This window comes from Bidens hawaiensis, unplaced genomic scaffold (genome assembly GCF_021521415.1).
Source record: "Bidens hawaiensis isolate Kalapana, Puna unplaced genomic scaffold, B.hawaiensis_p1.1 tig00033153_1, whole genome shotgun sequence".
In the NCBI taxonomy this organism is placed as follows: domain Eukaryota; kingdom Viridiplantae; phylum Streptophyta; class Magnoliopsida; order Asterales; family Asteraceae; genus Bidens; species Bidens hawaiensis.
Window position 1 is genome coordinate 65,717 of NW_027495671.1, and position 23,780 is coordinate 89,496.

Below are 23,780 nucleotides of genomic sequence, written 5' to 3' on the forward strand. Positions count from 1 at the left end.
CAAAAAGGGTGTAAAAGTGGAAATTAAAATTTCAATTTCAATGTCAATTTTAAACATGTTATTGTCACTAATTATATTTATTAATCTCTACACTTTTAAAACTTTAAGAATAAAAATTCATTCAGTATATAATCATTAACAAATTTACCTATTTGTAAAAGAACCCCAATATTAAAATTTGATGAAATATATAGTTTATTAAAAAAATTAACAATAATAGTGTCTCTTGCTACAATTTGCTGTCTAACTGTATTTGTCTAACTGTATTAGCATGTTACATGTCTTCTGTTTTGTCTACTCATCCAACATATGTACCACAAAACATTTAATAGAAATCCTGAGTGGTTTATCATGTCCTAAAATCCAAATTAAATGACATTTGTACACCTATTGGTTTCATCATCAAATTAGTTCCAATCTTAAGTATTCACTATTCTCTTAAAAAAAACTTGAATTTCAAAAAGAGAGACAGCGATGTTATTTTCTTCAGTTAGTATGTCCTTATTTTTTTAATCTATGAGAATGTACTACTTTTGATATCCTCTATCATCATTTTAAAAAAAATTATTTGAACTAATCAGATGCGTAGCTGTTATACGAATGATGCTTGCATTTGCTATATTGAAAATGAGTTGTTTATGTCTTTCTGATAGTCGCGACCGAAGATATTATGATTCGTTTTCAATACATGAAAACGCGTATGGAACAATTATAATACGTAAACTTTTTTTTTATATAATATAATTTTGTATTTTATTTAAATGTTGATAAAATAATTTTGTTATGGTTGTGATATTGTGTTTTATTTATTTGGCCGAATGATGGACCCGACCCATCCGGGCCCGAAAACTTTGATGTCGAAAAAAATCGAACACCAAAAAGTTCTGAACATGAAAAAATTCATGGCTCCGCCACCGGAAGTCATTATTTTTGTTTAATAGTGTGATTAATGGCCAAATCATATAAGTCCTGTTACACACTCACTCACACACTCACAGTTGTGGTCAGAGTGACAGTTTAACTTAGCTTTCTCATCCACAAAACCATTCAATCCCAAAAATAATAATAATAAATAAATAAATATAATAAATAAAAATCCCAAACTTTTATTATTCTTTCATCTCTAATCTGTCCACAGCCATGCACTCATGACCTCACACTACTCTCTAATGGCTGCTCTACTCAAAATGTTATTCACCAAACACTCATGGGTTACTTGCATACTCATTGTTGGATACTTGTGTATGCAAGTTAACAGTGAAAGCTCACACCTTTATGTTAAGTTAACCAAGAAACCTGAACCCATATCAAATCTTGACTCACCTACATTTGGTTTTCAACTTGGTAATAATGCTGACTTTTCTTGCACCAGTTGTACCTTCAGCTGCAAGGTTTGTACCTACTATATATACTGTTTTATGTTTCTTGAAATATGAAAAAAGATTGAAACTTGATGTGAAAAATTTGATTTTTTTTCAAGATTTGAGCTTTTTGTTATGAAATTTGCATGCAAGTTATTTTTAAGATTAAATTTAGCCAAAAAGATTATGACCCAATTCAGGAAAACTAGTATTTTAGTGTAAAGCCTCTAGAATTACAAATCTTGGCTTTGCTATTCAAAAGCTTCGTTTTTAGTAGGATTGACTTTGCTATTTAAAAGGGGGTTGCGGTGCAACTTGTTGCCCTTTACCTGCCACTTTATTGTAATCATTTTTGAATTTAATGGTAAAGCAAGACTTATATTAGTAAAAAAAATAAAAAGTTGTAATCCATGCAATGGTGTTCTTGAATATATTGGGAATTGGGCCGTTTATAATTTTGAGATGTGTTTTATATCTTGTTGGGAAACATGCAATTCAGCAGTTGACCAAATATGTGTAAATTTGGATTCTGGCGGAGCCTGTTTGACCATAAAAGTCAAAACTTGGTTTTAGGCTTGTAGTTGAAGGTGTAATTGATTCTAAAGAACTTGGTTTGTGCTTGCAAAATATATTATGTTACTAGGTTAGAAACATATGTATTACACGGGTTGAATAAATTCAACTTACTGTAAACCAGCAGTTTCTATGAAGATTTATATGTTGGATGTCGTTAGCTGTCGGCGAAATACGAAACAATGAAGATTTAGAAATTGAAAAAATATAATTTAAGATAAGATATAATGGAAATCTTATGATTTAGTAAGTTTTAATAAAATATTAGAATAAATTTTAGATTTTTAATTATTTAATTATTTAAACTTATTATACTTTAATAAAAAAAAGTTGCTTAATAGGAGAGAGAGATGGAAACAAAAAGCTGGGCTTCATCAGAAGTTGACATGTGACAACCTGAGTTACTTATTTATTATGATAATAAGATTATTTTTAAAGTGTTTCTTTAATCAGAATATACTCTTTTGCTTGCATTCAGCTGGATGATCAAATGCCATCAAACTGTACATCTGGAGAGATTTCTTACACTAGATTGCAAGACGGGAACCATACGTTTAAAGTTTGCAGCAACGAGTCTAATCTGACTAACTGCACTACCTATAACTGGACCATTGGTTACTCTACTCTCCTCCATGATATTAGTTTAATTTAGGTAGCTTTAAATCATGAACATAACTTTAACGAAAATATACTCGTTATCCCTGCAGACACGGTTCCCCCGACAGCATATGTGACAGCATCGACGTCCTTAACAAACACTTCAAGCGTTTCTGCGCACATATCATTTAGTGAACCCTGCAGTGGTGGTGGCGGTTTTGGATGTTTATCTGCAAATGACTGCAGCGTAAGTAGGTATATGATTTGTGGGTGAGAAAGATTTGTAGCCACAAAAAAAAATAATAAAATAATCATAACTCAAAATTTAATAAAAAACGAAAAAAGTAAAAACATAAAAATGTTTCGACCGTCTTTCTCATTCTCACAAAAAAAAAACACAATGGTAGGTGAAAAAAGTCGTTTTGTCTTTTTGTTTATCATTGTGTTTTGTGTTTATTTTCGTCATTGTTTGTGTCTTTTTTTATTTATATGGTGTTGTATTACTCAACAATGTGCAATATTTTGTTTGGCATTGTGTTATATTTTGCGATCTATTGTGTCTTTTTTTAGTTATAATTGTGTCTTTTGTTCATTTTCGTCATTGTGTCTTTGATCTTGGCATTGTGTCTTTTCGTCAATTTTTTTTTATTTTTTTGTATTTTTTTTTAACGGGAATGATGGCGGAAACATTTTAGTTTTTTATTTTTTTTCGTTTTTTATTTATATTTTGAGTTACTATTTTTTTTGAATTTATTTTTAAGGGTTTTTTGTGTGGTCGTAAATCCTTCTCACACTTCTCATTTTTGTCTCCCTTTGTATTTTTAACTTTACCCTATGATTTTGTATCTATATGTTATACATTTTGATCTAAGTGAATAAAGTATCTTTTTTTTTACTTGCAGCTTCTTGTTTACGGTCAAGGCCAAGTTATTCCAAACAGTCTAAAAACCATAAAGCCGAATCTAAAATATTCTTTTTCGGTCAATTTGTCTACAAACGTTGATTACGGACGAGCAGTGTTAGTAACCGAAAAATATACGTGTAGAGATGCTGCCGGGAATCAGTTTACACGAACCACGGGTTCAAGTTTCTTGGTTCATTTTGGTAAGACTTATTAGTTATTTCCTTAAGGTCAAACAAGTAGTTTGACTTAAAAAGTCAACTGTACTAATTTCCTGTCCGGTTTTACAGATAGAAGAAATGTAAATGTTGACCTGAGGACTCATATACCCGAGCAGCTACTTCAACTCGATAACAATACTCGATCGGTTCAAGTGACTAACAAACACAAGAACTTGAAACTGTATCTATATTTTACCGAGCCTATAGTCAACACATCAACTGAAATCTTGAAATCACTCAAAGTTAGTCAAGGATCACTTGTTTCAACCACTAGCTATAACGAAAGCCTTGGAAACCGAAGATTCGGGTTTCAGTTTAAAGATATTAATGATATTGCCATCGTCACCACTGAGCTCGATTCAGGATCACTTGTAAGCAGACAAGGCACCCCGGTTTCACCAGTTGCACCTGTCACATTCCTATTTGGTATATTTATTTAAAACATAGTAGCTTTAACTTTAAAGTTAAAAGCTTAAAGCATTTAACTTGTTTTAACTTTTAACGGATTAATATGGGATTTAACAGATTCTCAACGGCCTGATGTGAGATTAAGCACGACGAACCATATGAAGACACAAGAGGAGCGTATCCCGGTGACGATAAAGTTTGTGAAGCCGGTTTTCGGATTTAATATGTCTCATTTATCGGTTTCTGGTGGACGTATGCAAGGGTGAGTGTTTCTTCTTTGAATATGTGTTTTTTAAAAAATATATTTTTTTTAAAATTCTGTTACATGATTTTGTGCAGTTTTCGTGAAATAAGGAAGAGTATCTACAAAGTTGAGATTTTACCGTTCGAAGAATGGGTGATAGTTCTCGTTCCTGAGAATGTTACTACAGATGTTGCTGGAAACAAGAATCTAGCATCGAATGTCTTACGGTTTTTTCACTGTATGATTTCATTATTGAATCTTGCTAAACCAGTTACACACTTATATAAGTAGCATAATGAAAACCCCGTAAGATATTTTATATATTATTAATCAACTATATAATGCAGATTCTGTACCGGCTGCATCTTTGGCGCTTTCTAGCACTGCAACGGCTGCATTCGTGTTGACCGCCGTCGTTGCAACCCTGCTCACCGTTTCCACCGCTTCCCTCCAAAACTACGGAGCATTTGCAAGCCCGTCGCCATTATTAACTACGAGTCCAGCGAGGATTCTATTTGTAAGTTGTGTTTTTTAAACTAGTGTACACTTTTATAAAGAAGAAGCAAACTTGTTTATTTGGTTCGTGAAACTAGCGCATTGTATGCCACATTCAAATCTTTGCATTATCCGGATGGTTAGCGGTTCCTTTACCGATCGAGTATAGTGAGTTTGTTAAGGGTTTAAGATGGAGTATTCCGTATTTCAAACTCCCGTGGGAATGTGGTTACGTGAAGCCCGTTTGGCCTATGAATCCACATTCATACGGTTCTAGAATCACCAGACCTCGAATAAAAGCCACGAGTCCAGACTCACTTTATGGATTGCCACTCACTGCAATGGAGTATAAATCATTTTTTGAGGTTAGTTGGTTTTATTTCCCAACATTGTTAGTTATTTTATTTTTCGCAACGTTTCTAATGGCGGGTTGTACACGCAGAGCCAAAATATTGTGCCAGAGGCAGAATATATTGCAGACTCAAATGATTCACACGGGTAAGTTTGACCCGTCACTTTGACCACTCACATGTTTTGGCATGCTCTATTAAGTTGGTTACAAGTATTGAACTTGGAATATTATTTAGGTGGACGGATTTTAAACGCAGCATGTTTTGGCTGGCGGTTATGAGTGGCGGCTTGATTATTCTGCATGTCTTGTTCCTCATAATATTGAAACTCCGAAAGAAAAAAGAGAAAGAAAACACTTACGTCTCAGTTATTTTTCCAAGATTTGAAATCTTTCTGGTAATTCTTGCAGTTCCATGTGTTTCTGCAGCTGCAGCGTCTCTACTCAAAGGTAAATATTTACTTTTGACTTTCAAGGTCAAACCTTTTACCTTTAAAATCCAAAATTTACTTGAAATTTCTTACTATCTTAAAATTTTAATTTTTTAAACATGTTTATGCTTTTTATACTGTTCACATAATCTCTTATACTTTCTCAAAACATTGGATTCCATACTGTTTTTCAACTCGACGAATAGTCAAACTTTGACCGCAAAAGTCAAAAATTTACGTTCGTTTTTGACTTTTTTTCAGATGGATCTGCTTCAAGTATCGCAGTTGGTACTTTAATACTCGGAATAGTGTTTTTTCTAATACTAGCATTATTTATGTTCTTATCTATCGGAATCTCACTCGGTAAGCTACTTCAATACAAAGAAATCCATCATGAAGATCACAAAATGCATTGGTATCAAGCACTTGTCAAGGTAACTTTAGGCCCGGGAAAACGAGGCCAATGGACCTGGATCAACACCTCAAATGCCAAATGGCTAACAATATTAGGCCCACTTTTCGAGGACCTAAGAGGCCCACCTAAATACATGCTCTCACAAATTGCTGGCGGGTTGGATTTCAACCCGTCCAGAAGCAGTATCATCGCGTCAGACGATGAAAACGAAGATGCAGAAGCACCCTTTGTCCAAAGGGTGTTTGGGATCTTAAGAATATACTACATTTTCCTCGAATCGATAAAAAGGGTTACTTTAGGAATCTTGGTTGGTATATATTCAAGAAACGCGTATTCTGAAACGCCCACGAAAATATTACTATGTGTTACTTCATTTCAACTTTTTTTCATGGTCCTCAAGAAACCATTTATCAAGAAAAAGGTTCAGTTGGTTGAGATAATATCGGTTTCTAGTCAAGTTGCGATTTTTGCGATATGTTTGGTTCTTTTGAGGAAAAATTTTTCTACCCATGAACAAACCAAGTTCGGGATCGCGATGCTTTGTTTGTTTTTACTTGCATTCGTTGCGCAAATCTTGAACGAGTGGAACTCTTTGATATGCCAGATTAAGCAGCTTGATCCGGATAATAAGTCTATATGCATGGGGTTAAAAATAGCATCATGGGGGATACTTTTGCTTTTTGTCCCCATTAAGTTAATGAAAAACATTGAAAGCCGGTTCCCATTAAAGGGAAGGACATGTGACGCCACGTCACCATCGGTAGTACTGGCTAGGAGGTTTACTAGCTCGAGTGTAGAGCGACCGTGGATGAAGCAGTTGAGAGATTTGGCTAAGTCTAGTTTTAGTAGAGAAAGCGGTGGGACTCCAACTGACCCGTCGAGTAGTCAGACGAAATGGAGCGGGTTTTGGGGTGAGAAGAGAAGTGGGAGTTCTTCGCAGGCGACGTCGATGGATTCCAAGTCGAAACCGAAAGCAATGTATAAGGATTTTGAAGCTCTTTTTGGGTCAAATAATAAGTGATTTTGTGCATGGTTATTAATATAAGGTTTGATGATTAAAGTTAGCTTGTAAATATGATTAATGATGAAAATTGGTTGCTAAATGCTAATTAACATATATGAAGATATGCAACAAGTATTAAGATTTTAGATTGGGATATGTTATTCCAAATTTAGAAGTTTATTAGTTTTGGAATCCAATTTAACAAAACCTTACCTATTCCAAGATTTTAACATCCATTTGTGCGCATAATAGGGGTGTGTGTTGCGGTTCGGTGCAGTTTTTGACTAAAACCAAACCGGAAACCAAAACTTCGATTAATGGAGTTTTTTGAAACCGTCGGTTTCGGTTTTTCGGTTTTTGTTTTGATTTTGGTTCGGTTTCGGTTTTTTCGGTTTTGCCATTTGAGCTTGAAAATTTTAGGCCGAAAAAACATTTGGCAAAAAATAATGAATTTAGGTAGAAATAATTATGTTAATTGTAAAATAATAGACTATATACATTTAATTAAAAATATTGGAGTTACATATTTATTAAATTCTTACAAATTACTTAATATAAAATATAAAAAAAATTAATTAGGAATTCGGTCCGGCTCGGTTTTTTCGGTTTTTTTTTACATGCAAAACCAAAACCGAACCGTTAGTGTGGTTTTTACAAAAACATAAAACCAAACCGTCGGTTTTTGTTTCGGATTGGTTTTTTCGGTTTGGATTTTTTAGTTTTGTGGTTCCGGGTCAGTTTTTTCGGTTTCTTGCACACCCCTAGCGCATAATCACATAACTGTATTTAGATAAGGGTTAGGCTAAACGTAACTTTAACACGCATGATTTCCCTTTTAATCCCAATTCAAAGCTAGCTTGTTTCCAATTATAATCAATTATCTTATGATAGATACATACACTAAGATAACATGGTGAAATGGAAGACTATTTGTGCTAGTGCACATCTAGCAGTGCAACCAATAGAGACATCAACTACGTATGGTGGGGAGTTTTTAGGAAAGTTTTTAAACTTTATAAAATAAACTGCTTTTATATAAAATAGTTATCTATCAAACTTTTTTTTTATAGCAAATCAACTTATAAAACAATGATGGCTAACTTGAAATGTATGCTTTCAAAGGCTCTGAATTGGTAAGTGTTCTTGAACTATTTGAATGGGTTCATGGCTCAGAAATAGATGCATCTGAAAAGTGTAAAGTTACCAATTCTGCATCAATCTTTTTTGACCATGGTCCTAAGAACAACCCATGTTTTTTACAAATGAAATTCATCAAAAAGTGAGTCATGGTGTTTTTAGTTAACTTTTTGCATGTGTTTATGTACATGCCACTTTAACTTGTAACATTAAATTTCTATTAACAGAAGTATGTTGGTATATATTAAAGCATAAGGTACTTGGTATAACAAAATAATAACAATAAGAAAACATACATTTTATAACACTATAAGCTTGTATACAACATATAATTACATCACACATTTATATCCAAAGTTTCTAGGAATGCTATTAACATTCTAACATATATATCAGTCTCACAAGAAAATCGCAAGTGTTTGGTTCGCCTCTATGTTTGCCACCAGGCTTCTCTTTATAAAGAATACTTTCCTCTTTTAGCAAGAAAAATCTATGTAAAATTTTTTTTTTTGCGATTTAAAGAACATATCGGTTAGACTCCGGGAACCATTTTGACAAGAGAAAATGCTTCAGTTTTATAACTAAAACAAAAATTCCGTAACATGGTACGTGCAACATTCCCACCGATAAGTACCTGCAAACATACATGTCAAATGTTTAGATTTTAGAAGCAATTTTTCGATGAAAACACACATAACACCTAGACTGTGTGTTCTTGTAAGAAAACATACCATAATGGAGATAATGGATATGAGAGATCAAGAAAAGGATATGGCCACCTGTTAAGATTATTATCAATGTTAGGAGATACATTAGTTAAGGTTTATTGTAACTATTTATATCATAAGTAATTAAAAGATAGAGTAAACTGCGGTTTTCGTCCCTGTGGTTTGTCTAAATATGTGATTTTAGTCAAATAGTTTTAATTTGCGATTTTCGTCTCTGTGGTTTCGTTTCACTTGCAATTAAGCTCGACTCCACTAACCTCGTTAAGTATGTTCGTTAAATCCATCAGCGTGCCCCTCACGTGAGGGGCAGTTTTGTCCTTTTTCTCCATAAATAAACTCCAACCCTAATTCTGGAAGCCCTCAAGTGAGGGGATAAGTGTATTTGGGAAAAAAAAGGACAAAACTGCCCCTCATGTGATGGGCACGCTGATGGTTTTAACGACGTTAGTGGGATTAGGTTTAATTGCAAGTGAAATGAAACCACAATGATGAAAATCGCAAATTTAAAACTATTGGACTAAAACCGCAGATTTGGACAAATCACAGGGACGAAAACCGCAGTTTACTCTAAAAGATATGAAAGACTGATAATTTACCAAAGTGCTATGCATGCGTGAACGACCCATTGGAAGACGACGAAAACACACGTCCATAGGCCAAAGTATGCGATTCGAAACCATGGGAACCGCTGCAAATTTCATATATGTAAGGGTCATAATCGGAAATAAAAAGTTTCGGTTTTGTTAAAAATACGAAAAACAACTTACCAAGCTATTTAAGGCAGTGTCACCAATTAAAAACACAACATTGATAGAGTGCATATTTATAATCAACTGCACAATATAACATCCAATAATCATATAAAATTACTTAAATGATACATATATTTATTCGAATCGAACAAAGGGTATGCTGCACTTACAAAATTCAAATTATAATCTCTAATGGCGAGAAACGGAACTATGATAAACCAGAAAACACAGTCGGTTAGCACAACTGCGCCGGCTTGCATCTGAAAAACAAAACATTGTCATGAATGTTGACTTTTTCGGTAACCTTATTATTACTGCTTTTGGTATTTTACCTGAAACATGATTTGAAAAACATAGCCCCAAAAGCCCGCGACTTGTCGAGTATCCGTAGGGCCCACGTATTTACCCGCATTGGGCATATTGGTAATTTCAGCTTGTTCTTCATCTAACTTGTCACTTCTGCCACCACCAGCTTTGTCGTGGTACTTGTAGCATCCATATATTGACAATAAAGATCCAACCTGTTTAAAGAAAGACACCAAGAACATAAAATCAAGAAACTGAAAATAAAAAAAAAATAAAAAATTGCAGCTTTAATAAAGAAAGATAAAGAAAAAGTGTGTGTAACATACCCCAAAATATATAGTAATCAGTGTAAAAGTCCACCTGTAATAATAACCATCCAAAAAAACACATCTTTTAGAATCATAAGTTATATGATTAACCAGTTGCATAATTTTACATGTTTTTGTACACCAAATGAACCCATAAATTTTTTTTTAAAAAAAAACCCAAATTAACACCATTTCTTGATTCTGTGTGATTATAATGTTAAAATTAAAACCATAGATTTTTAAAAAAATGCATGACAATGAAGAATCAGAATAAAGTATGTAACTTTCAAAAGGCTATCAAATTTAAGTAAATAATAAATTAAGAAAACAATTTAGTATTAAAAAAAATACCCAAATTAATACCATTTTTTGATTTCTGTGTGATCATAATATTAAATTTTAAAAACCATAGATTTAAAAAAAATGCATGCCATTGAAGAATCAGAATAAAGCCATTCTTGGTATGTAACTTTCAAAAAGCTATCAAATTTAAGTAAATAATAAATTAATAATAACAATTTAGGATTTAAAAAAAAATCACCCAAATTAACACCATTTTTTGATTTCTGTGTGATCATAATGTTAAAATTAAAAACCACAGATTTAAAGGAAAAAAATGCATGCCATTGAAGAATCAGAATTAATAAAGCCATTCTGCTATATATGTAACTTTCAAAAAGCTCTCAAATTTAAATACATAATAACTTAATAATAACAATATAGGGTTTTTAAAAAAATCACCCAAATTAACACCATTTTTTATTTCTGTGTGATCATAATGTTAAAATTTAAAAACCACAGATTTATAAATAAAAATGCATGACATTGAAGAATCAGAATAAAGCCATTCTGCTATATAACTTTCAAAAAGCTATCAAGTTTAAACAAACAACAAATTTAGGATTTAAAAAGGTGAATTTAAGCTAATTGTGATGTTTTTAAAATATATGCAACATATTGTTAAAAAAATTCTTTAAAATCAAGGTTAAATTCAAGATAAAAACTTACTGTGTGTAATAGTAAAATATACCACCTCCATCAACAATTGCATTAAGAATAATAAGAACCAAGAGCACAAAAAAAGCAAATATTCTATAACTCATCAACCAAGCTGGATGTATTCCTTTCAAACATGGCATCCAAATTTCATCATCATACAACACTCCACCATAATCATCTTCATCGTTTTCGCGGTTTCTTGATTTTCGATTCGAGCCTGCACCTTCATATTTTGTTATAAGATATGAAGCTATGCCCATTGCTAATAACACCCATACAGAACATAACAACACTCTCCAGTTTAACCAGTAACTTGAAGTTGTTGTATCTGGACCCATGATAGGCTGCCACGTGTGCTTTGACCCTCCTGTCAAAAAATCCATCTTTGTGACAAAAAAAAATATTGATTTTTTTTTTTGAAGATTTATGAATTATTTATGGGAAAGATTAAAACTTTAGCAAAGATTGTGTTCATGAAAGAAGATGATGATCAATTGATCATGTGATATATATATATATATTATACATATGAATATATCATATAGCAAGCAATGCAAGTGTTTCAAGAAAAAGAAATAAAGATTAAATTTTTTTTGTGAATTATTATGGGAAAGATTAAAACTTTAGCAAAGATTGTGTTCATGAAAGAAGATGATGATCATGTGATGTATATATATGTATATATATCATATATAGCAAGCAATGCAAGGGTTACAAGAAAGACAAAAAGAACACCTGCCCATGCATATTGTGCTTGATACATTAATGGATGAAACCATGAAGCTAGCATAAGTAAAGATTCCAAACTTTAGATTTGAATTTGCATAAAAGATATAGATTAAAAATCATTAAATATGAGAAGACTATTGAAAGAAGATGAAAAGATTTGAAGTTGTTAATTGCAAGCAAAGGAAAGTTGAGATACTCACAGGAGGTATGCAAGAACACAAGAGATACTTTGCTTCTTTGGTAATGGTTAAGATAATTTTTTGTATTTATATAGATTAGAAAAAGTGTAAGGTACTACTACTATCTTTAAGATTTATAAAAAATAAAAATTGAAAAAAATATTAATAATATGAAGTTGTGCTTGGAGTATAAGCTTTGTGCTTTTAAGGTGTTTTACATGAGAAGATTTTGGGGAACAGAGAGCTATGTTTTGTGTGTGGTCTTATGTCACAATCTCAATAAAAATATATGCTTTCTTCCATGCAATTATATTATTCTTTTTACAGAGGGTGTTTGTCATTTGAGTTTTTTCCAGGTGGAGGCCCAATATCTAAAGAATGTTTTGATAGTTAATAATTTATACATTTAGTGATTAGTCTATAATCTTTATTATAAAATACTTAAGTTAAGTTTAATAAACATCAATAATTTGCAATGAGTAAAGATCATAAATTTATTTTCTACACTAGTCCATAATTTTGGATGAGAAGAAAAAGACTGTTTCTAGTAAGTCACTAATAATAACTATCAACCATTTTTGTTAAAAAAATTTAAGACGTTATAGAAAATTAAATTTTATTTTCCTAATCTTGTAATATAAGTTCACAATTAATGTCATAATTAAACATAATATACTTTCAAACACCAAAAAGTTCTTGTAGCCTAATAAGAAATGAGCATCTTTTGCCGAATATAGGTACCATACCGCTACCATATCAGTACTACATTGAAGCGATACCAACTGAAAACCATTAGTACTGGTTTTTGTTTTTTATGTTTTGGCATTGGTACCATTCAGTTTTGATATTTTCACTGGTATCAACACTGATGGGTAGTGAATCAAATAAATCGACATGGTATTTGGTTTTATGGTTTACTCATTTTTTGTATCGGTGTTTCTTTGGTACCGCATTGAAACGGTACAATCTTCTCCCTAAATTTAGTAATAATAAGATGTGTAAACAGTGGTATTATTTTGGAGTATAACTAGACGGGTGTGTTTGTTGTTAAAACAAATATGCTTTCAAAATCAATAAACACTTATTGTATTGCGATTTACTTTAACAACGATGCATTATGTTAGCCCTAAACAGATTATGTGAGTTTGGAGAAGAAAGGAAAACGAACGTTTTAAGGGGCATTTTTGGCAATCAGAGGGATAATCAATGCAAGTATTTATGTTAAGGCGTTTTTGAGAGTTCCCATTTGTTGTTGCAATTATGCGATGCTATGATTTTACGTCTCCTAATATAAGTTGGAGCCTTTCTATAAAATCAAACCCATGACTAATGGTTTAATTGTTCGCCCATAATCGGTAGAATGCCTAATCAGTGGTCTTTCATATATTTTCATCAGCTTTATCTACTTAACTCATAATAACCGATACATTTATGGTTGGTTCATTATTAGTTGATAACCGTATCTAGTGACACTGATTATTTCAATAGTAGTCCACTTCATTTTATCAAAACACTTACATAAATTTGCGTAAAATTCGAACTTAACTTGTTTAACCATTTACGTTTATGATATTTTGATATGAAATGTTATCATCGTTTACCTATAAATTGTACTTTTTCCAATCATAACTTTAATTTCCTATTTAAACTACTTTTGCCTCACCTTTTATATTTCAAACATACATGATTTTTTTCATGTAAATTTCTCATGTTTTTTTATAAAAACTTAGCCGTGTAATTGTTAAGGTGGAGAGAAGAAAAAAAAACAAAACAGCTTTACTTGTGAAACAAGATTGTTAACGCGTAGATAAAATTTCCTAGACAATATCACGGGTATGCTTTTCACACTTTCTTGTTACATATTTTTAATACCTTAATGTCTTGATAATAAACAATCTATCTATGTAAAAGATATACTTTCTCCGTTTCATTAAAAATGTCCACATTTCCTTTTTTATTTTATCTCATTATAAATGTCCACTTTCAAAATTTATTAGTCAATTTTCAAGTTTACCCTTAAACAAACACAACTAACATTAATAAACAATATTGATTAATCCAATTTTCAAGGGCATTATTGTCATTTGGTAAGCAAATAAAACAATAATTTAATCTACCTTAAACTTTGTGTTTTTCAAACTAAGACACTTTGACCGGGACGAAGGGAGTATTTATCAGTCGGGTCATTTTTCAAATTAGTTTAATGCTTAATATACTAGCACGATGATAAGTTTAAAAATAGTTGGAAGTTACTCATGGATTAAGTCGTAAAATAAGAACTCCTCTCTTTTGTTGACTTCCTTTAAAATCTAGTTAATTGCACCCGTTTTTTTAAACTCAAATTACTTTTATATATTATATTGTAATTTAATTTTAAATTTAACTTGACCTTATTCTCTTTAAATTTAGTATATAATACGACTAGAATTAATTTTTTTCTTTTTAATTTGACATTTTCAAAAGGCGTATCTAGCTCATTTACAAGGTGCATATGTGCGTCCAAGTTTGTAGTGGGTTTTGGTTACTCATTAGATAGTGTGTGAGCTCAAGTCCCGAATTGGTAAAATATTAACACATTAATTGGATAACTCCCAAACACTTTACTATAACCAAGAAAAGTAACTCAAAAACTTGATTACAATATTAAATTATAACTTACTTTATTATACCCTAAACTCGTTAGACAATGATACAAATTGTAAGAAAATATAACCAACTTCTTGTTATATATACTTACCACCTTTGTCTTGTGCTACAAGTTTTTATTTCTAATTACTTGCAGACCAAGTTACTTGCGGCCCAAGTTCAAATATTAGCCAACCTAAACCCTATTTACATAATGCATACAAATACTCCTAGCTCATAAAACTCACACATATCGACAATATATCTTCCTATGTTTTTATAAAAATGGTTTTCTTTTAAAAAAATCCAACCTCATATAGTAGTGTGTATATTATGATTTAAATAGATCCAAACGAAAAAATATATCCTTGCCTCGAGTCTAAAGATTATTAAGCATAAAATTTGCTCAAATTATGGGATTGTATCAAGATTTTATGCACAAAATTTGCTCAAAACATTTATATAAATAAAGTAATATTCCTATAGTACTATAAACAGGCAAAGTATTTCCTTCTCTATTCTCTAGTTGCTACTCACTTTTTTTCATTCATATATATATTTCAACAAGAAAAGACAATATCTTAAAATATTTTATATTTGTTAAATAATCTTTGCTTTAGTTGTTACTAGATTTATAAGAATTTAACATGCTAGTTATGAAGTTTACAAATTTAATGTAACAAACTTTTTATTCCTTGCCACATGATGGAAAATTTACCATGTGTAGCTTGTAACAATAAGCTTTTCGGTTTTATAATTTAGTGAAAAGCGAATCATAGCCACATCATAAGATCGTGAAACATCATGAAACCCATATAACGATATAACTTGTTTGCGTGTTCATCCAACTCATTATTACTTAGTTTGCAATCAAAATTTCCATATTCATTCTAAAAAAAGAGTATACATACATACCTTCGAGTTTCACAGTGAATGGTGCCATGGCAGTAATCGAAGATGGGATAGCTATGCAAATGACACAATTGTTTCACAAACCGAATGATTAATACTAGGGTAATCTTAAAGTAGTCCGACATAAATGAAAAAACCAACGTTTGTGGTATATATGAGGGTAAAGCTATAACATAAATGAAAAACAAGGACCTAAATTCCTAAAAGTGGAGTAAATGAATGAAACAACACACATGGTCACATGGGTTAATCCTAAATAATCGATCAAGTTTATGTTGTAACAAGGACAAACGAGTAGGTAATCAGTTCATATGTTTTGTGCATTGTACCATACTTGACGTTAAACAGATGATAACATGCATTAAAAGTTGAATGTCAATGATTAAGAAAAAAAACTACATTAATTGCTAATCAAACCAACCTAATTAGTCAAAATATTATTAGTTTTGGTTAACAGTCACTTAACCCAACCAACGTATAAAAAATCGTCTATCGTGTAATTTGGAAGCATCTTATCAATATAATTTTTTTAAAACGAGTGTTAAATGTATATCAGTTGGGTGTCTATGAGTTTGTTCTGGTTAATTATATAAAATCTAAATCGAAATAAACTGAATACATGCATTTGTTAAGAGAATTTGAATCTATATTTTGGGCTGGGCTATTTCAGCCCAACAAGTAATACATATGACTATATGAGGCTGTTTGTCATGACTCGTTAAACTGAACATATTTCATAGTTTATAGTATTTTTATAAGATTTATAAGATTATGATGGGATATATTTAATAGATTTTATCGTTAACAATCAATGATTTAAATTGGGAATGTTTGTCGTTGTTTTCAAAAGTACCTATATGATAAAGTTCATAGTGATAAATGATAATATACAAAAAATATATATATATATTAAGGTACAGACAGAAAGAATTAAGTTAAGGGTGTTTCGGTCATTCTTGTTATGTAACAATCCAACTAAACAACATTTACATGTTTAGCCACCCACTCATAAATAACATATGTTTTATGAGAAAATCCTCAAAATATTCATTGGGTGTAAATGAGCCGATCTACTCGTAAACCACTTGAGAGCTTGAATCGATAAAAAAACTCGAAACAAGTTGAGCTCTTTCGATGTCGAGATGAGCCCGAGCCTTAAATAAAGCCCGTTTAGTTATCGAGCTTGAGAAGTATAGGAAGCTCGTTTAGGCTCGTTGAGCCTTGTATATTTCTAAGTTTGACGTTTTTTGGACTTATATGTATCAATTTCACACCACGCGGCCGAGCTCGAGCCGTGCTTTGGCTCGTTTAAGGTACCATGCAAGCTTCAGCCGAGCTTAGTCTCATTTAAGGTTTTTCTAACTATATAAATAAATAAGTAAAACATATATAAATAAATAAATTATTTTAATAATAAACAACATAAAAGAGCCAAGCTTGAGCTTAGAAAAATAGTTTACAAGCCAGTGGCGGACTTACCGTATATCCAAGGGTAACCTGGGTTACCCCTCAACTTTTGTTGCGTAGTGCAAAATTTATTTACTTTTTACCGTTTTCTGTATCATGATACGAATAAGAGAAAATTAGGTTACCTTTGAACAAACATTGCATAAAGAGTGAAAGTGAGAACGCTTCATCGGAATTTTTTTCCGGCTATATGTATAGTTGCAGGTAGAAAGAAGATAGAAAGGTAGAATATGATGAGTTTGGTTTTGTACTTTTCTTGAGTTTTTTAAGTTTCCCAAGTTAAAGATGAAATGTAATAAGCACTATAACTTTTTTCCTTTCATGTCCAGTTTGTGTTTTTTATTGAATTAAGAATATAAAATATTTTTAATTGATAGTAGAGAAATTTGGATTTCTATTATGTATTTATACACTTGTTATTTTTAAGTTAAACCTTACTTACTTTAATACTTTTACTTTATTGTTTTATTGATATTATATTCTTTTTTTTTGTTGCATTTATACTATATTCTTAATTCAGTAAAAAAAAATTCACAGTGTAACGAACATAAATAAAGATATAGATATATTATACTACTTTTGTTAAAAATGTTGTTTTAGCCATAATTGACACATTGTTTTGTTATTCTTTTATAACTTTAAATTATAGTGGCATCTATATTTTGTTATATATTGTTACGACGTACATATTTTTATATACGTTTCAATATAAGTTTTTTTTAAAACAATCTGGTCTATGTTTCAACGTAAATTTTATTTAAAACGAGTTGGGTCAAATATCATATTATAAACAACCAGAGTCATCAGCGTTAAACCCATTTAAAAATTCAGAAAATAAAAAAATAAGGGCCCGTTGTTTCACTCGTACAGGCCTTGGGAGTTTTTAAATTGGCCTTGTATGAATGCGCGATAAAAACAAAAAAAGATAGGTTACCCCTGAAATTTTTTTCTAGATCCGCCACTGTTACAAGCCAAGCTCGAGCTTTCGAAAAGGAGCTCGACTCGAAACAAGTCGAGCCAGAGCCTAGTCGGGCTCGTCAATTTTCCTTTGTCCGTTAATGTGTAGCACCTATACCTATGTGTTATTGATGTGATGCTTTAACTATAGGCCTCTAGTTAGCCCACAACACATAGTTTTATAATTACGGTTACTTTTTTCTTTTTATTGTTGTTATGTGGAATAAAATATTGAAAATACGAGGTCTAAGGTTTATGATCAACATGTGGAGGTGTAAATGTCGATATTATTTGGAAGAGTAAAGTGGGCCCGAGTCGGGAATGACGTGTGGTAAGCAATGAGTAAACGTAAACGTGACACCCACGAGTGACCACAATACTAGGGTCATATTGGGCCAAACCTTTGCTTGCTTCCCAACAAGTGTCATTCATCTTATCCATATTTCTTACTTGTAAACAACCAATATCATTTTTTATATTTCTCTTAGATTAAGGTGTAATTGAAGTTTTGATTACCCATGAGGAGATAAATTAGATAAGCAAACTAACTAGATTTTGTTGAACTAATTTTATGATTTAAACTAGCCGTTTGGTTTTGGTTATAAATATTTGTTTTACCAAGCCGATTTATATATAGAGAGGGGTTCTTGGTAAAACCCTTAGAAAACGAGAAAACTTATCTTGACCCTTGATCTTTATTAATCAATAGTAGATTAACCTACAATAGTACTTTAAAAAGATCACCTAATTGTTTTGTAGATTTAATGGACTGAATTCCATCTAGTTCGATTAGTAACTTGTAAGAAAACGATTGCATTTAACCCACCACGTATTTAGTTTCTAATTCTACTCATAAACAACATTTACACTCTAATTCTAATTCTAAACCCTCAAACTCATAAAGAGCGACACGTTTCTGTTTCCCCACAACTTGATGCAACTAGGACACAAGTCATTTGCTATTAGCAAACAACCAGTAGATGTGCAACACATGGCATCAACATGTTAGCGTCTTGCTCTTAGACACAACGTATGCCAGGTGTTAACATTAGTGGTATTCAAAAAATTTGAATCCGCATTAGAATTATCTGAAAATTCGAATAATTATCGGATAATGATTTTGACAATTTTTTGATTAATCAAATATCCGAACTATACGAAATATTTTTTAATTATTAAATAATAATATTATTAGTATATTTCGGATAATTTTTGGATACTTCGGATAATTTTTTTTTGGATATTTCGGATATCCGTAATATTTTTAAAAGTAGTTCTTTAATTTTTTATAATTATTATTTTTTCCAAGTTTTTGGATATCCGATTCACTATCTGACAGATATCCGAACTTCTGTATCCAAAATTGAATTCAGGTATTGAAATCCACTATCCAAAAATTCCGAATATTCGAATTTCGAATATCTAAATGATATCTGACTTTGAACCCCCTTAACTAACATGCCCAAATGACGCCTCCTAGTTAGACCACAATGAACAACCTTTTAAGGTTATTCAAAGAGTTAATTAATATAACAAGTTTATATTTAAATAGTCCGAAAACAAAGCAAAAAATAACTAAAAATATAAAGAAGGAAAAGTTAGTTGGAGATGTGCGATAAAAACCAAGGAGAAAGCAACGAAAAAGATGAAATAAGAAAAGTCAAAACAATCATCCGACGCATGCACGTCGCTAACAAGAAAACAACAAAATATTATTATTAAGTGGTGGAATACGAAAACAAAGCTGCCTCAACAATAACAATGGATCAAAGAATTCTTCAACAAGTTCTTTCTTTTTTACACCAACAAACCAACATATTATTCATCCTCATCTTCTTCAACCACTCCTTTTATTCCTCTTTCATTCCAAAGGTATTATTATTAATATTTTCTACCCTTTTATTAATGCTTCATAAATAAGGTTTTGTTCATATAGAAATAATATTTTTATGAGTTGTTATTGATATTGTGTAATATTGTGGTGTGATTTGGAAACAGTATCATGTTTGGTGGTGTTACAAATGGCCATCGGGGTATCCGGCCTTCCCGGAGGAGCACCGGGCGCAATATGATGTGACTGCATTGCCTCAGCTTCAGTTATTTGGTAAATGTAAGTTCTATATTATCATTGTCAAGATTATCGTTCGTTAAGGTTTTATTGACAAACAAACGGTTCACGAACAGCTAAACGAATGAAATTACTTTGTTGTTTGTGTTTGTTCATTAAGGAAATGAATTTGTTTGTGAACGGTTCAGAAACACAAAGAAAGGAATGAATACAAACAATGTTTTATTTGATTTTGCTGGCTACCAACTTTTGTTGGTGTTTTTTTTAACATTAATATTCATATGTTAAGTTTAAATATAAATTAATCACACAATACTTGTATATATTTTTGTTTTATGGTTATTAAATTTGCTTCAATCTATATGATAACATTAGAAAAATCATTAAAAAGTATTAAAAACCTTTAATGAACAAACATAAACATTAATAAACATAACGGACGTAAACGAACATATTATCAAGCGTTCACGAACATAATTGAACGAGCATGGCCTATGTTTCGTGTCCGTTCATTTAGTTAATCGAACAAAATTTTTTGTTCATGTTCGTTCATATATTAAATAATGAATTTCCCGTCGAACGTTCAGTTTGTTTACATCCCCGCTTATTTGTGTTAACTCAACTCGACTTTGTTTGATGCAGTTCCAGGTGGTTGTACAATTGACAACATAAACTTTGTGGGAAACGATCCTGCAATGGCTACTAATCGACCCGTCAAGAGGGCTCGTGAGCCAGGACCCATGAACACACAACAAAAGCTTCACATATCCTTAAACAACTTTTATCAAGATGAGGTTACAAGAAACAACATGAATCTGAATCATGTATCTACCGGTTTAAAACTATCTTATGAAGAAGACGAACGCAACTCATCCGTCACATCTGTTAATGAAAACTTAAAAGCTTTGTATCCCATCAAACTTGAAATGGACCGCCAAAGAGAAGTCATTGATCATTATGTTAAAGTTCAAGAAGAGAATTTGGTTAAGGGTATACGAGAATTGAATCAAAAGCATACGGCTTTGTTGTTAAACGCGTTGGAGAAAGAAGTAATGAAGAAGTTAAACGAGAAAGACGTTGAGATATTTAACATGAACCGACGAAACATGGAATTAAGTTTGAAAATAAAGCAAGTTGCAATGGAAGCTCAATCTTGGCATTACCGAGCAAAATACAACGAGTCGGTAGTGAACTCGCTCAAGAACAATCTTCAACAAGTTATTGCACAAATGCCCGTGCAACAGAAAGAAGGGTATGGAGATAGTGAGGTGGATGACGCTGCTTCTTATACAAACGCCATTCCAAATCAAACGGTTTCTAAAAGCTCGTTAAACTGCAAAGCCTGCAATGTTAAGGAAGTTTGTGTTTTGTTACTGCCTTGTAGGCACTTGTGTTTGTGTAAAGACTGTGACGTGTTGGTCGAAATGTGTCCTGTTTGTCAGACAATGAGAACCGAAAGTGTACATGTTTTCATGTCTTGAAATAAGCGGTCTTGATGTGTTTTGTTCGAGTGTTTTTCGAGTGATTATGCATAAAAAATGAAATCTTGGTTATTCGAAATGAAGTGTTATATGTTTTTTAAATTGTTTATGATGTTTTAGGATACTTTGAGCAATATTTCAAAACTTATATTTTAAGGAAAATGATTATTTATGTCACAAGGCTATGTTTTAAAGCAAATGTAACAGACTTGCTTTACCAATTTGACAAAAAAATCCTACCAAATGTGAATAGTTTTTAGCTAAAGTTTTAAGCAAAAAATATCCCTGAAGCAAAAATGAAGGTGGTCTAAATTTGGCATGAACTGCTCAATAAGATGTGGGGACAACTATCTTACCAGAAAGTTTTAGATTACCAGCTTTATGAGATATTAAAATAATAATACAATGCAGCATCTGATTACTATCAAATTCAGAATAGTAAGTCAGTAAATGATTAGTAATTTTACTTGAGAACAGTAAGTCAACAAATTAGTCAAAGTCGAAACGTTGTACCTTTGCAATATTAAGTTCAATATCTACAACAAGCAGGTTGGTTTGTATATGTAGTGCTTCAATATTATTGCAGTCGACAAATGCTTTCTTAATATGGCTAATGGCTTAGATAATTGCAGTCGACAGCGTCTAATTCCAACAATACATATATACAATTATCTAAGCCATATTAAGAAAGCATTTGTCGACTGCAATAATATTGACAAATGCTTTCTTAATATGGCTTAGATAATTGTATATATGTATTGTTGGAATTAGACGTTGTCAAGCTTTGGGAAAGAGTGATAGAGGTTAGACTTAGACGGGAAACTCAGGTTACGATGAACCAGTTTGGTTTCATGCCGAGGCGTTCCACCACAGAGGCAATACACATTATAAGAAAATTAATGGAAAAGTATAGGGAGAAGAAGCGCGACCTTCATATGGTGTTTATTGACCTGGAAAAGGTGTACGACAGTGTGCCACGCAAAGTTCTTTGGAAGTGCCTACAGGGTAGAAGGGTTCCAAGGAAATATATAGAGGTTATTATGGATATGTATACCAGGAGTGCAACAAGTATCCGTGCGCCAGTGGGGGATACCAATTTCTTCCCCGTGGAGGTAGGCCTTCACCAGGGGTTAGCGTTGAGTCCGTTTCTTTTTGCAGTAGTCCTGGATGAGTTATCAAAGTCAATTCAAGAGACACTCCCGTGGTGCATGTTGTTCGCAGACGATATTGTGTTACTTGCTGAGAGTAAACAAGAACTAAACCAGAGGCTAAAGGAGTGGCTAACAGCTTTAGAGACAAAAGGATTAAGGATTAATCGCTCTAAGACGGAGTACCTACACTGTGATTTTAGTGGGGTAAATGACAATGAGGACGTTCAGATCACCATTGAAGGGCAAGTGGTCACGCAGGTAACGATGTTCAAGTATCTAGGATCATTTGTCCAGAGCGATGGGGAATTAGACAGCAATGTGGCACATCGAGTTCAAGTAGGATGGTGTAGATGGAGAGCAGCCACAGGTATATTGTGCGACAAGAGATTCCCAACTAAACTAAAGGAAAAATTTATAGGGTTGCAGTTAGACCTGCAATGTTATATGGAACAGATTGTTGGGCCATCAAGAAGGTACAAGAGCGGAAAATGGAGGTAGCAGAGATGAGAATGTTACGTTGGATGTGTGAGCACACAAGGTTAGACCGAATTAGAAACAGGGTGTTTCGGGAGAGATTAGGAGTGGCTAACATATCCGACAAGATAAGAGAGTGGAGATTGAGATGGTTTGGACATGTGAAGAGAAGACAGTTGACGAACCCTGTTAGATCCGTAGAAAACATTACTATAGGGGGGGAGGATGGGTAGGGAGGACGGCCTAAATTGACTTGGGACGAGAGGATTAGACATGATTTGCTAGACCTAAACCTCTCAGAGGACATGATTGAGGATATGAATTCTTGGAGACTTAGAATTAAGGCTAAGGATTTTTAGGGAGAAATGAATACCTTAGAGGTTTTTTTTGTTTCTTTACCTGATTTTGGTCAAACACCATTATGTTTCTCTTCTCGTATAGTTCTAAATGGTTATCTATACATGTATTGGTAATTTTACTAAGTGTTATTATCAATTTTACTACTATTG

General features: G+C 32.3%; 3 protein-coding genes and 1 long non-coding RNA gene across 4 annotated transcripts; 3 read left to right on the plus strand and 1 right to left on the minus strand.

The window, feature by feature from the left end:
* The first annotated feature begins 981 nt into the window (after nt 1-981).
* On the plus strand, nt 982-2,686 carry LOC143584520 (uncharacterized). Its single transcript, XR_013144375.1, has 3 exons — nt 982-1,391; nt 2,413-2,548; nt 2,642-2,686. It is a non-coding gene; the product is annotated as an uncharacterized LOC143584520 (long non-coding RNA).
* Nucleotides 2,687-2,716: 30 nt separating this feature from the next.
* LOC143584511 (uncharacterized) lies at nt 2,717-7,140 on the plus strand. Its single transcript, XM_077066546.1, has 10 exons — nt 2,717-2,778; nt 3,434-3,635; nt 3,723-4,079; nt 4,179-4,323; nt 4,401-4,543; nt 4,653-4,822; nt 4,899-5,165; nt 5,243-5,298; nt 5,388-5,599; nt 5,842-7,140. The coding sequence occupies exons 4-10, from the start codon at nt 4,220-4,222 to the stop codon at nt 7,014-7,016; spliced, it is 2,127 nt and encodes a 708-aa protein (XP_076922661.1). The 5' UTR covers nt 2,717-2,778; nt 3,434-3,635; nt 3,723-4,079; nt 4,179-4,219; the 3' UTR covers nt 7,017-7,140.
* A 1,307-nt stretch (nt 7,141-8,447) lies between these two features.
* On the minus strand, nt 8,448-12,384 carry LOC143584525 (uncharacterized). The gene is made up of 9 exons (XM_077066556.1): nt 11,964-12,384; nt 11,238-11,595; nt 10,248-10,281; nt 9,948-10,136; nt 9,786-9,875; nt 9,631-9,696; nt 9,460-9,551; nt 8,867-8,914; nt 8,448-8,769 (listed from the first exon to the last, which is right to left on the minus strand). Exons 1-9 carry the CDS (start codon nt 12,016-12,018, stop codon nt 8,652-8,654), a joined length of 1,050 nt encoding a protein of 349 aa, XP_076922671.1. The 5' UTR covers nt 12,019-12,384; the 3' UTR covers nt 8,448-8,651.
* Nucleotides 12,385-19,853: 7,469 nt separating this feature from the next.
* LOC143584521 (BOI-related E3 ubiquitin-protein ligase 1-like) lies at nt 19,854-21,652 on the plus strand. The gene is made up of 3 exons (XM_077066554.1): nt 19,854-19,969; nt 20,096-20,207; nt 20,808-21,652. The coding sequence occupies exons 1-3, from the start codon at nt 19,859-19,861 to the stop codon at nt 21,644-21,646; spliced, it is 1,062 nt and encodes a 353-aa protein (XP_076922669.1). The 5' UTR covers nt 19,854-19,858; the 3' UTR covers nt 21,647-21,652.
* The last annotated feature ends 2,128 nt before the right edge of the window (nt 21,653-23,780 follow it).